Source organism: Rhinatrema bivittatum, chromosome 4 (genome assembly GCF_901001135.1).
Source record: "Rhinatrema bivittatum chromosome 4, aRhiBiv1.1, whole genome shotgun sequence".
NCBI lineage: Eukaryota > Metazoa > Chordata > Amphibia > Gymnophiona > Rhinatrematidae > Rhinatrema > Rhinatrema bivittatum.
Genome location: NC_042618.1, coordinates 373,300,133 through 373,313,155, shown reverse-complemented (window position 1 = coordinate 373,313,155; position 13,023 = coordinate 373,300,133). Strand labels below are relative to the sequence as shown.

At 44.7% G+C, this 13,023-nt stretch overlaps 1 protein-coding gene across 2 annotated transcripts in view; it reads left to right on the top strand.

The window, feature by feature from the left end:
* The window catches only part of SUSD3 (sushi domain containing 3), a 74,039-nt gene extending 62,427 nt beyond the window's left edge, over positions 1 to 11,612 (top strand). For both annotated transcript variants that reach the window (XM_029600866.1, XM_029600867.1), the window contains exon 5: positions 10,946 to 11,612. In XM_029600866.1, the coding sequence (XP_029456726.1) occupies positions 10,946 to 11,159 (214 nt within the window). In that variant the 3' untranslated portion in view covers positions 11,160 to 11,612. The remainder of the gene's footprint in view (positions 1 to 10,945) is intronic.
* Positions 11,613 to 13,023: the final 1,411 nt, after the last annotated feature.

Genomic DNA, 13,023 nt, shown 5'->3' with positions numbered 1-13,023 from the left:
GGGGCTGGGGGCATAGATAGAGACCTTCTCTAGCCATTGCTCTTTGTTAAATAGCAGTTAATTAGGCAGGCTGAGCTGCTTAGATCAGGTAACCCCCTCCCGCTATACAGAAGCACAGAACTGTGTAGGATCATATTGAATGATTTGGAATAGAAGGGATACTTTTTGTTCTAATTAAGAGAGAATGATTTGTTACCAAATACAACAGGAAGCAGCTGTTCCCCTAACTAATTTCCGCTCAAGGCCTCTTTGCGGTGTGTTTCTAGCTTCAGGCATGAGATGCATGGTAAAAGTGAAAAAAGAATGTAACCTCCTGGGGCGAGAGCTTATCTGGACAGAAGGGCAGCAGGGTTTATAAGCTGCTATTTTGCACCCGCTGTAGCCATCTACTGCACCTGAAAGTGCATGACGCTTTACTGTAGAAAGGGAGACCCCAGTTAAAAACCCCACCCACGGTTATAGGTGTAAGATGAAGCTCTCTCACTTGCTGCATTGATTAGGAGACAATATTGGGTGTGGCACATTTGTGCAGCCTTGAGGGTGCTTTTCTGTAAGTTGTTAACCACAGCTGCTTATGCATCGCTATCTTAGGCACATTCTGTCTTCCTTCAGCTCCATCCCAAGAAGGTGAAAGTTGTAATTTCTCTAAAGTCATTAGGACTACAGAAAGATTAATCAGATTAAGAACCATAGAGTAACTGTGCAGACAACCGAAGTCCCTTCCAAAGGAACAAAATAAAGAAATAGAAAATTGTTTTGACTAATTTTAATCTCAGAAGCTGCTGCACTTGGCACAACTTTTTTTGATTTAGGTACAGCTCCCAGAGGGAGAATGCAACAGAAATCTCGGCACAACCTGCAAAGTCAGGTATTGTCAGTAAATGTAATTCAGTGGTCTCTCCTTGTGAAGAAGAGAGAGCTTTCTCTGTGTCTCAGAGCCTTCTTTGGCTCCAGGATCTGAATCTTCTAAGGAAAGACAATGTTTATTGTCCAAGTATTGCTCCAAGTATCCAAAAGCCCAAACCTCTTATCTCCTACCCCCAGCCCCCTACCCCAACTCACTCTCTGAGTCTGTATTTAAGATCAGCCTTCAGGAGATAACCCTGTTAGTCAGTGACCAACTGGAGACAATGATGGTCTTCACGCCTCAGGTGCTAGAGGTTTGTGGTGCTCTCTTGAAACCCTGGAGAATTGCTAGGAGGTGCAGTCCAAGCATTCTGGGTCTCCTAGAGCAGAGAAAAAGAATGAAGTCATTGACATACCTGGGAACTCTCCGGAATTAGCCCGGAGACTCCGGAAATTTAGACAAATTTCCGGGTCTCCGGGCCGGACGCTAAAATCTCCGGGGCACCACTATTTCCACATATCTCATGCTGAGAGAGAGAGAGAACTAATAAAGGTAAACATGATGACTATATATATATATATATATATATATATATATATATATACACACACTACAGTAAGTGCACACATTCAACCTCAGGGTGGGTGGGTTGGGCAGGGTTTCATTGGCCTGCCTGATGAATGAACGATTAATATTAAATATTGATACTGATTATATTGATTGAATAATAGTGAATTGAATATTAGTGATTAAAACAATGATTATGAATATATGAATAATAATTAATTATGGTGATAAATGGCTGCCCCCCCCCCCCCGCTAATCTTGAGAAATCTCAGGGTGAGCAGGGTTCAGACGTTCCCAAGAATGATAATTGAGCTCACCTTTGTAAAGGTTACGTTAAATTGGAGCATTGCTTTCTTGCTGTAGTGCAAAGTATATACACTACCTGCTGTGCACTGCCTGCCTGCCCATGGCTAGTTTCATCATGGCAATATTACACACAGTCTCCAAATAAGGCTACCACCAGGTTCCAGGACAGGGTTTCCCATTAGACAGAGTGGGCATCTTGCACCCAGAGGGCACCATGTACTCTGAAGGGGATGGGTCCAAGGGAAGAGAGGATTGCCTGGAGAAAGGGGGCTAGAGCACCTTTTGATTCTGATGCATTTTTTGGAAGGAATCCCCTTTCTTACCCTAATGCTACAGTTTTAAAGGGGGGGGGGAAGTTCCCTTTCATCCCACTCCTGCAACTTCAGAGAGGGAAGCACCTGCTCCTGTACCTAAGGGTGCACCAAAGGTAAATCCAGCCCCGCTAGCTTCATGTCACCTGAACAGGTTGAGCTGTGACATTTTCCAAATAAAGATATTAGAGCTGCCAAGGGACCCAATTTCTGTCTAGAGGGAGACTTTGCCAGTTTGGGCTTTATCATGGCTCTCCTTCGGATGCATTTTCGGGTATCTGTGGCGCTGGTTTCAAATGGAAGAAGCGGGGCCTCCAAGGTCTCCTATCAGATATCGGGCCACCCCCCGCCTTTCGGTGCTGGCTTCATGGCTGGCAGTGAGGATGTAAGTGTGAAGCTTGCTGGGCAGACTGGATGGACCAATTGGTCTTCTTCTGCCGTCATTTCTATGTTTCTATGTATTTAGCTGCCCTGACACTGAGCTGCTGTACATTTAATTTGGGGGGGAACATACTGCGGTTAATGCTGTGGACTCTGCTGTGTGTAAAATGTTCTGAACACTAAAAAGTAGATGTTTTGGCAGGATCTAGCTCAGGGGCTGCTCAAAGCAATCTGCTGCCTGTGGCAAAGGATGAAATGGCTCCCCCCATGGTCCGGTGCAGGTGAAATCACAGAGGGCCAGGGCAGGGGGAAGGCAATGGAAGGTGAAGTGACTCGCCCAAGGTCACAAGGAATGGCAATAGGATTTGAACCCTGGCTTCCCCTGTTTGCAGCCCACTGCTCTAACCACTCAGTTTTTGGGCCTGTTATTGTTTTTGTTCTCAGTCTTCGGCGTCCGCAGTAAGGGGCGCTGGAGAAATGTTTAATGGGATGGGGTGGCCTTTGGCCGCCCCACCTCCTGGGTTTAGAAATAGGACTCCTCCATTCCCTAATCCCTACCTCCCACCCTTCTCCAGGATCTGCCTCCTGGGGGTGTGAGAGGTTGGTGAATGGTGGGAGACTGTGGGTGTGACACTCTCTCTCTCAGGGCTGATAAAACGGTATTAGATGCTCTAGAATAACCTTACAGCTTTTTATTCCCCCTTCCCTCCCCTCCCCACATAATTAAAACTTAGGCATTATTTTCCATTTTAAAATTTATTAACTTCCCCAACATAAATGGCAGATTGCATATGGAAAATAGACATTCAAAGTTCAATCTTCTGAAATAAAAATATTACTTACAACAACATATAGGCATATACTGCAAAAAAACACACTTTCAATAATAATAGTTTAATAGACTTAATAAACTACCATTCTCATAGTAATCAAGGCAGTTTACTGGATCCCATATGGTATTAGGCCTATGGTAAAGTGCACTGGGTGTGGACTTGGCCCACAGAAAGCCAGGAAAAACTGAACTAAATTTCCAATATAGAAAGCCTTCCATATCATAATTGCCAGCACTTAACCTATGAAAAAGCCATACTGCAAATATTACATCAGGCCCTAAACACCAATACACCTCCTATTAGGAAAACAGATTAAAGCCAGGTTGTTGTAAATCCCTACACAGAAACTACATGCTAGCAGAATACCTAAAGCCTCAGTCACAAGCAGAACACAGATAGACTCTCACCAAATACAGAATAAAGAGATCATAAAATATAAATTGAAAGGTGCAGACAAAAATTCAACTGGAAATCACAAGAAGCCAAACTCTATAAACAATGCAAACACAATCAAGAAATATAAAACATTAAACATACCAATAAAAAGAAGGTCAAATCTACTGATAAATTCAGCCAATTAAAAATGTATAAAAATGTTTAAAATATTACCAAACACTAATAAAATATTTCAAAACAGCAGATACATCACATCCAACAATTAAAACTAACCAGGCTAAAATAAATAAACCTCCCACCTCCCACTCTCCATACCTGGGAACTTTAGATTTGCAGTCCTCCTGAGATTGTCATAGATTGGAGAAAGGTGCACAAACTTTAATCTCTCTCACACACATATATATACATATACAGGTACTCTTACACACGCAGACACATGTACACAGGCATTCTCCCTCATAGACACACACAAACACACACACACACCCTTCTCATATATATACATGCACACAACCTTCTCATATATGCACACACATGCACACACATTGTTCCTTTTCCCATTCTTCAGCCGCCACCGACCTGGGCTCTGGTGGCAGCCCTTGGCCTCCTTTTTTTTTTTTTCTTTCTTCTTCTCTTGGCTGTCACTTAGGCTTCTATTCACTTTCTCCAGCCACCGGCACGGGCTCCGGTGGCAGTCTCTCTTTCATTTATTCTGCTGCCACCGGCTTGGGCTCCGGCAGTGGCTCACAGCCCCGCACGGCTTTCTTCAAGCCATGGCAGGATGGGCTCTGCTGCGGCCTTCCAGGCCTCTCTCCCGGGCCTGCACGGCTGTCTTCCGGCCACAATAGGATGGCTCTGCCACGACCCTGCAGGTTTGTCTTCGGGCTGCAGCACCAGCAGCCCCTCTTCTTCTTCTTCTCTTTGCTGGGAGCGACCGGCCCACCGGGGGGAAGCCTGATCCCCCGATAGGGCAATCCAAACCCCTCCCCCCTCCCATTTTCAAATTCCTAGAACAGGCATAATAAAGTCAAGGTGAGGTGGCTGTAGAAGGAATGTTTCAGGGGGCAATCTTGCCACCTGAAAATCTTGCCACCTGAAGCCACTGCCTCACCCTGCCTCATTATAGAACCGCCCCTAATCTAGCTGCTTAGAGGGTTAGCTGGCTATTCTAAGGCTTACTAAGGAGGAGGGATGCAGCTAAGTTCAGCCTCTGAAAAAAATGGACAACTGTGGAGGCACTTTTTAGTGCAATTGGAGGGGAGGAAAAGATTTAGCTGGCCAAATAGCAGCCCTAAGGTTAGCCCCTGAGAGTTGGGCTCCTTTTTCAGTCGCAGACGGTTGTGCTAGAAAATGTCCCTAAAATTGCTGGCTAAGTTTTACCTGGCAAGCTTAGGGCCTCAAGGCCTGACTTACCAAGCTTTTCTCCAATAGGTGCAGAATGCACAGAAAAACGTAATAAATCAGGGTTTTTGAAAGCTGGGCTGTTTTGGTCAGGGACTTATTCAACAGCTTGTCCTAGATCTGCTTGTTACTCACACTGAAGCAGGATTTCAACTCAGCCACATGACCATTAGTATCTAGAGGTAATAGGGTCATTCTGCATATTCTTTCTGTATAGTGGCACTGGTTAATGAACCATCAGTGATCTGACATTTAAGCAGACACTGTGGAAGCCATAGCACTCACCAATGTGACCGGTTACAGTACATATAAGCAGATGTCCTAGGCAGAAATTTAAAGAAAAGGGTATTCATCTCTGATTTTCAAGGAAATACTAGATATACTTTCAAGCACAGAAGGATTCAGGATGCAGCTGGCGGCAGAAGAGGTGAGCTAGGGAGAAACCGCCTTTGTACAGCAGATATAGGAAGCAAGGCACTTCATACAGTATTTTCTAGCAAAACTATTTATTAAAGCATAGAGAACAAACTGTTTTAGTCCCAGAAATGGAATCCTGATGATATCCTACCCTGACGAAGTTTCTGGGGTTTTAACAAATAGTTTTGCTGTAAATCACGGTGTACAATACCCCCTTGCAGGGCCGGTGCTACCATTAGGCAAATTAGGTGGTCACCTAGCATGCCAAGATTTTGGGGGCAGCAAAATCATGCCAGCATGAGGTGCTGAGGGGTGTGCCCTACCAAAGCCAATACTATCAAAGAAGTGAGCACTGTGCTGCTGCAAGTAGTTAAGTTGGGGGAGGAGGAGTGAATGACCAGATGTTCACCCAGGGCATTAAATATGCATGCATTCTGGGGAAAAGTAAAATCGGAATAAGACGGTTGTTTCAAATTGGATGTACTTTGATTTAGGTATTGTGAAAAGTGCTCGCAGCATGGCACCCCTATGTTTTATGGATCAAGTTTTAAGTATATGCTTTATATAAACGGAAATATGTATGTATATTGTTGCCATGCCGAACAATTTTATTGGAAGGTTTAGGTGCAGTGCAGAGCTGTTCTCATACCAGACGCCACCAGCAAGAGTGTGAACCTGACTAACTTTCAGGTCGATACTGAACGGTGCGCTCGGCCGAGGGCGCCGTTTAGCCCCCGTTTGGCCGCGTGTTTTAGATGCGCTATTATTACCCCTTATACTGTAAGGGGTAAAAATAGCGCGCGGAAAACCGCACTTTTACTCTCAGAAATTAACACCTGCCCAAGGGCGGGCGTTAAGATCTGAGCAACCCAGGAAACGTTGGGGACCCGAGGCGGCGGCTCTGCTACTCACGGGGCAGGTCAGCTGTGGCGGAGGAGAGAGGAAGGAGGCCACGGGCCGTGCACCAACCGGCTCTGACCAAAGATAGTCTGTTCTGATTGGCTGTGGCGCGCTGCCCCCTTCTGTCTGCCTGCTCCGTCGTTTGCTGACAGAGCTCTCTGGCTTCAGCTGTAGGTCAGCCTGGCTCACCCGGTAGCATGGTGTGGTTACACGTTTTCTACGAAAACTAAGCACTTCGGTGTAACAATTTATCTTAGCTCATAATTTTAATTACAAAAAAAAAATATGTCGCCTCCGAAGATGCGGGGGGAGTCGTGGCTGTCAGCGGGTCGACAACCGATGCTCAATTTTACTGGCGTCTGTTGTCAACCTGCTGACAGCCGCCTCTTCCACTAATGAGGTGCTAGGGACGCACTATTGTCCCTAGCGCCTCCTTTTTAGCGCATGGCCTATTTTAAATAGAGAATCACGTGTCGGGAGAGCGGGCACTCAACACAGAACACCCGCTCTCCCACGATTTTTACAGAGTCTGCCTGTTTGTGGCACGGCTCTCTGATCTGAAAGGAAGCTGCACCCTTGCCAGGCAGGGGATGATCTGACAAGTGCATCTCATAAGTTATAATACTCACCTTCCATCGAGTACTAATGCAGAGTGTTGAGAACCAGGTAAGCGCTGGAGTGTTTGCAAGTTGTGGCACTTTCTAATTGCCCGATATAAGAATTTATCCAAAGGTGGTGCTGCAGTTGGAAATGGGGGAATCTGTTTTCTAAGACTGAACTGGAAAACAGATTCCCCCATTTATTTTATTGTCTGAACATAGATTCCAGAATTTAAAAGTTCAGGAACTGAATTCAGTGTAACAGACTTTTTTTTTTTTTTACTTTGTTGATGTATTTTATTGTTCTGCAGTAAGGCATGTCCAAAACATAGAACAGAGTGGGTAAAGATTTGGGGAGGTTTTCCTGCCAGTCTTAGCTTCAGTCTCTATGGTGTGGGCTCAATCTTGGCTGAGAGAGTGCAGTGATTAATGCTGTCTATGTCCGCAGCTGGATGCCTCATTCATCCTTTGGACTGCTCTGCTCGTAAGACATTTTCTGACCCATTTTCAAAGCACACGTTGAAGTGAATTCCTTTAAGTGTGATCTAAGGTCATTTAGTGACAAGAGAACTGAAGATACTGTACTACTGTTTCTGATTTTAATATTGATCTGATTAAGGTGTGCATGTGTTTTAATCATATGAGGGGAAAAACAACCTTAAATATTTCACAGGTCATTTTAACTGCAGCTCCTCACTTTTCCAACTATATACATTAGGAATGAAGCCTCCTCTGCTGAAAGAAGAATTTTCTTCCCTTTTCCCTCTGCCCTGTTGTAGTTAGGATTAGCAATTTCCTCAAGTGTTCATTATTGCCCTAACCTTCCATACACCTGAACTGAAAAACGCATCTCAGCTGTAGAGTTCCTCAACAGGTGGGTGCAGGTGGAGGAGCACATGGGCAGATTTTCGATCATGCTTGTGTTTATGGAAACCAACTCACTGATACATTGTCCCCAGAACTGATCCAAAGAAGAAAGTGGAAACCACGCTTATGCATGGATTTCCTAGCTTTTTTTTTTTCAGATCAGACCCTGTTAAAACATTAAAACCGAGAAATGATGGCAGAAAAGGACCAATGGGGGCCCATTCAGTTTGCCCAGAAAGCTTCCCATGGCAGTATCTGCCACGCCGTGCAGGTTACCCCCAGATTTTGCTTGATGTGCTTTGCTTATGGACTTGGCTGTAGAAACAGTCTCTGTGCATCAGTACCCCAGACTATAAAAACAGTCATGGCTCATGTTGGTTGTCTCTGACTCCAAATTCTTCTTTCCTTCGAAGCAGAGAGTGATGTTGCAGTTGCATCAGAAGCATCGAGGTTTATTGGTTAAGGGTAGTATTCCCATGCCTTCTGTGATGGGTAGTAACTGCAGCTCTGTGCAAGTTACTTCCATGCTTCAGTTCCCCAGACCGTAAAAGTCAGGGCCCTCGATGGTTGCTATCTAAATCCATTTCCCTTTTCCCTTGCTGTTGAAGCAGAGAGCTGTGTTGGATTTGCATGAAAAGTATCAAGGCTTATTGGTTAAGGGTAGGAACTGCCACACCAGCAAATCACCCCCATGCATGCTTTCTTCAGGACCTGGCTGTAGAAGCAGTCCTGAGCTTTTTTCCCCGTATGTCCACGTAACAGTATCCCAGACCATGGAAGTCGGGGCCCTCGGTTGTCGTCTAAATCCATTTCCTCTCTTCCCCCTGCCGTCGAGACAGAGAGCAATGTTGCAGTTGCATTAAAGCACATTGGTTAAGGGTAGTACTCCTGGGGGAATTCTGTGCAAAAAAAATTGAAAATTCTGCACCAAACAAATTGAAAATTCTGTACATACACTTTCTAAATTCTGCACATTTATTTGTCAAAATAACACATTTTTTTGCAAATTATCAGTCATATGCTTTCTCTCACATACCATCTGTCACACACATGTTCTGTCCCTCTACTTACAACTCTCTCACACACACACACACTCTCTCTCTCATATACACAGACTCCCAGGCAGACACCTACCCACCCCCACGGGCTCACACATATACTCTCAGGGCCTGGGCCGCTGGCAGCCCCTGGCTCCTCGCTCTCTTTCACCATGGTGGGGGTGGCGTGAGAGGAGGTAAACAGAAGCAGAGGTCAAAGGAGAATTCACATCTCCACCTGCTCTAGGCCAGGGGCAGCAACCCATGGCTCTAGACAGTTGAGCAGACAAAGATCTCCGCTGCTACTGAATCAAGAAGCTAGCTCCAAGCCTCACATGCAGCAGAAGGAGTTGCATTTAAGCAAACATTTACAGCTGCTGTGGGGCCGGTCTCGCGCATCAGGAAATGTTTCATTAAATGCAACCTCTGCAGGGGAAGTCAGTCCACTCAGCTATCTAGTGCCAGAGCACACATGTCAAAGGCTGCAGACCTCTGGCTCAGAACAAATGGAAATACGAATCCCCCCTTAACCTCTGCCCCTGTCCCCATTCACCTGCTTTCCCCTCATACCTTGAGCCCCACTAAAAACTCTCTCTCCCTGCTCACCAATTGTATGGTCCTGGCCTTCGTGCGGTGGAGCTTGCTAACCTCGACCATGCTGCGCTGTCTCTGTTCCCCATGCAGACCTAGTCTGTGTGCGATGCCTCCATGCGAACCTTGCCTGTGCCGTGATGCCTCAGTGCGCTTCCAGTGATGCTTCTCTTCCGGCAGGCGAGCAGGCTAGCATAGCAGTCTCAATGGCAGTGAAGCCAAGACTGTTATGCTAGGCAAGGAGGAAGGAAATCTGTGATTCGGCAAGGGAGGAAATCTGTGGGAAAGGGAGAATTCTCCGCAAATTCTGCAGTAGCACAGAATTTCCCCAGGAGTAGGGTAGTAATCTCCATGCCTTCTGCTAAAGGTAGTTACTGCCATACCAGCAAGTTACCTCCCTGCACGCTTATCTCATTTTCATCCTCTAGCCTTTAGAGATCCACAGTGTTTATCCCATGCCCCTTTGAATTCTTTGACTGTTTCCTTCTTTATTACTTCCTCCGGAAGTGCATTCCAGGCCTCCAACACCCTCTTCATGAAGAAATATTTCCTATCATTGGTTTTGAGTCGTCTCCCTCTAGTTCTATTGTTTTCTTTCCAACAGAAAATGTTCTAGGTTCATACATCATTGAAACCTTTTAGGTATCTGAAGGTCTGTATCATATTTCCCCTGCATCTCCTCTCTTCTAGAGTATACAAATTCAGATCCTTCATCCTCTCCTCATAGGTCTTCCGATACAGACCCCACACCATTTTCGTTGCCCTTCTCTAGACCGCCTACGTCCTGTCTCTATCCTTTTTGAGATACAGGCTCCAGAACCGAACATAGTCCTCCAGGTGAGGACTCACCAAGGACCTGTCAAAGGCATTATCACCTCCTTTTTCTTACTATGCAGCCCCGTATTCTTCTGGCTTTACCATCTTCAGATGCCCAGACACTATCACCCCAAGATCCCTGTCTTGGTCCGTGCACATTAGTCTTTCACCCCCCATCACATACAGCTCTTTTGGATTACCGCACCCCAGATGCAAGACTCTGCACTTCTTGGCATTGAATCCCAGCTGCCAAATCTTCGACCACTCTTCCAGCTTTCTTAACCTATCAGATCAGGGTCATTTTCAATAAGGGAAGTGTCAGACCCGTGCTCCACCACCCCATCCCAGGTTTGGACCTTATCGGGGCATTTTTGCTGAAGTTATGTAACAAAAGCATTTGGAGGGTCATCCATCTGGAGGCACCATCATTTGAAAATCGCTGATAACTTTTCCCAGCCAGGTTATTTGCTCCTGTAGCGGATGTATGGAGTTGTACTTCAGCACCCTGCCCTGCCAAGGACCATACAGCTGATCTATCACTTAATATACTAGAGAAATATGGTAAATTATGTAATATTCACTGAACTATTAGTAAAACTGAAATGGACCTGTAATGGTTGGAAATAGCAGGCTGTGTGGATAAAGTAGATCTATTTTTTTTTTTCATTACTTACAGAAGCCAAGAGTCGCAGACCAGAAACATCACAGTGCCAATGGGTTCCAGAGAGTGCCATTCTCAGGCCAAATCAAACAAATCACAGATTGTATCAGGTAAACAAGCCATGTCAGGATGTAGCAGGATATGTACAGTGAGTGGGACTCATGTGGTGGAGGTCTATGGACAAGATCGAGGTGCTCAGAAGAAGCAGGGATCTCGCATCCCTGGATAGTCCATGACCAGATGCAGAGTATGCCTTTCACGGGACCAAAATGAACACACTGAAGGAAATATCCATGTGCCTTAAAAACTACAGAGAAGACCAGAAAACCCTCTTATTATTCATCTGTATATGAGAATTTTATATTGTAAATGAATATCACTGGGAAATGCTTCCAGATTTTATCCAAGCCAGATATTTAATATTGCCACATAAAGAGAATTACTTACAAAATTGTGGTCTCAGCCAATGCATAGTGAGTTTGTATTCCTGTAAATTATACTGGAGCTGTAATCGAGTATATTCACTTCTTTTAAAGTCACAGTGGTAGCAAATATGTGACTGTACATGGTGACTGCAGGATTCTTTCAAGCCAAGTTCCTTTTGTAAACATGTAAGAAGAAATAAACATATTTTTGCATAATGGCACCAGCTAGAAATACAATAAAGATTTTTAAAATAATATTTACCTCTTTATTTTTATTCATTTTGTTGTTCTAATTCCAGTGAACATTTAGTGCTTTTATTATCGTACTTTCTTGCGTAGACCTGTAGTTTCCATGGATTTTTAAGACTGAGCACCTTTTCAATTTGCACAGTAGAACTTTGCATTTTACATAGAGTACAATCAAGGCAGATCCAGCATGAAGACTAAGCAGAAGCCAAGCCAAGGTGTGACCATAGCCTCTGCCTGACAGGTTGAAGCAAATCATGAGTGGGCTTGCCAACCCAAGGAGAGGGCCCTTCGCAGTTTTAGGCGGATGGGGGACACTCAATTTATGCTAGCAGCAGCAGTAAAACAATGATGTCAGAAATCATACCCCCACTGTGGTTAATAGAGTAGTGGTTAATGCCATTAATCAGCTGCTGCCGCAAAGCAGATGCTTCCTGAAACTCTCAATGACAAAAGCAAGCTCCCAAGCTGATTGGCCCCTATAACTTATCATTCAGCAAGATGCAGATACTTTCACCTGGCTGGAAGATCATGCCTTGATTTCTCAGGTTGAGGGTGGACTAGCTGAAACATCACAACAGGAAATGAGCAACAATCAAGGTTATCAGTGCTGTAATTAAGACAGTAACCATCAAAGAAAACAGGGTCTGCACAGGCAATGGGCAGCTCCAGGCTCTTGGTAGTTACTGTAAGGACCAGTCGGTGTACAAGATTCCTAACCTACCACCCTAACTCATGCACCTTCCAGTTCTTACTCATTATTAAGCAAAAGTAAAGCTAGTTATCACATCCCAGCATCTGTGAAACATGCAACCTCACAAGTCATGTCTGCATTTTATCATATATTCTCAGTCTGGTAAATTTAAACATTGCATATAGTTTAAATGAGAATATTTGCAAAAGCTACGAGCCTGATGATACAGCAAGCTGACAGGGTCAGCAGCCAATAATTACAGCCAGCTACAGCACTTGTTCATAATTGTGTTTGTCATCTTGACATTTAAATGGGCAAGAATGTGTATGTTTTTTAAGACAAGCCAATGGATGCAGTTAGTTTTTTTTTGTTTTGTTTTTTTTTAAATTGGCAATTCAAAACAGAGCAAGGAAGCCCAGCAACTCATATCTGATCAGTCAGACTTCTCCTGAGTGATGTGCTGGGTTGACAGTAAACTTGGCAAAATCCTGAAGATCCTGGACACCAATGGCTACAGAAAACAATGAAGACGCCTGGTGGATTTACAGTTCTTGCAGTGGAGGCATTTAATTACCACCATTTACTTAAGCGAGCTAGCACTGCAATAGGCACTGGCATTGTCAGAAGACAGAAAAAACTCATACCGCATGAAGTTTTATGGGCCTCCGGGCTCGTATCTCCCAGGAGTGTGATTAGTTTATGATAACTATACCGCTAGCAGAAATGAT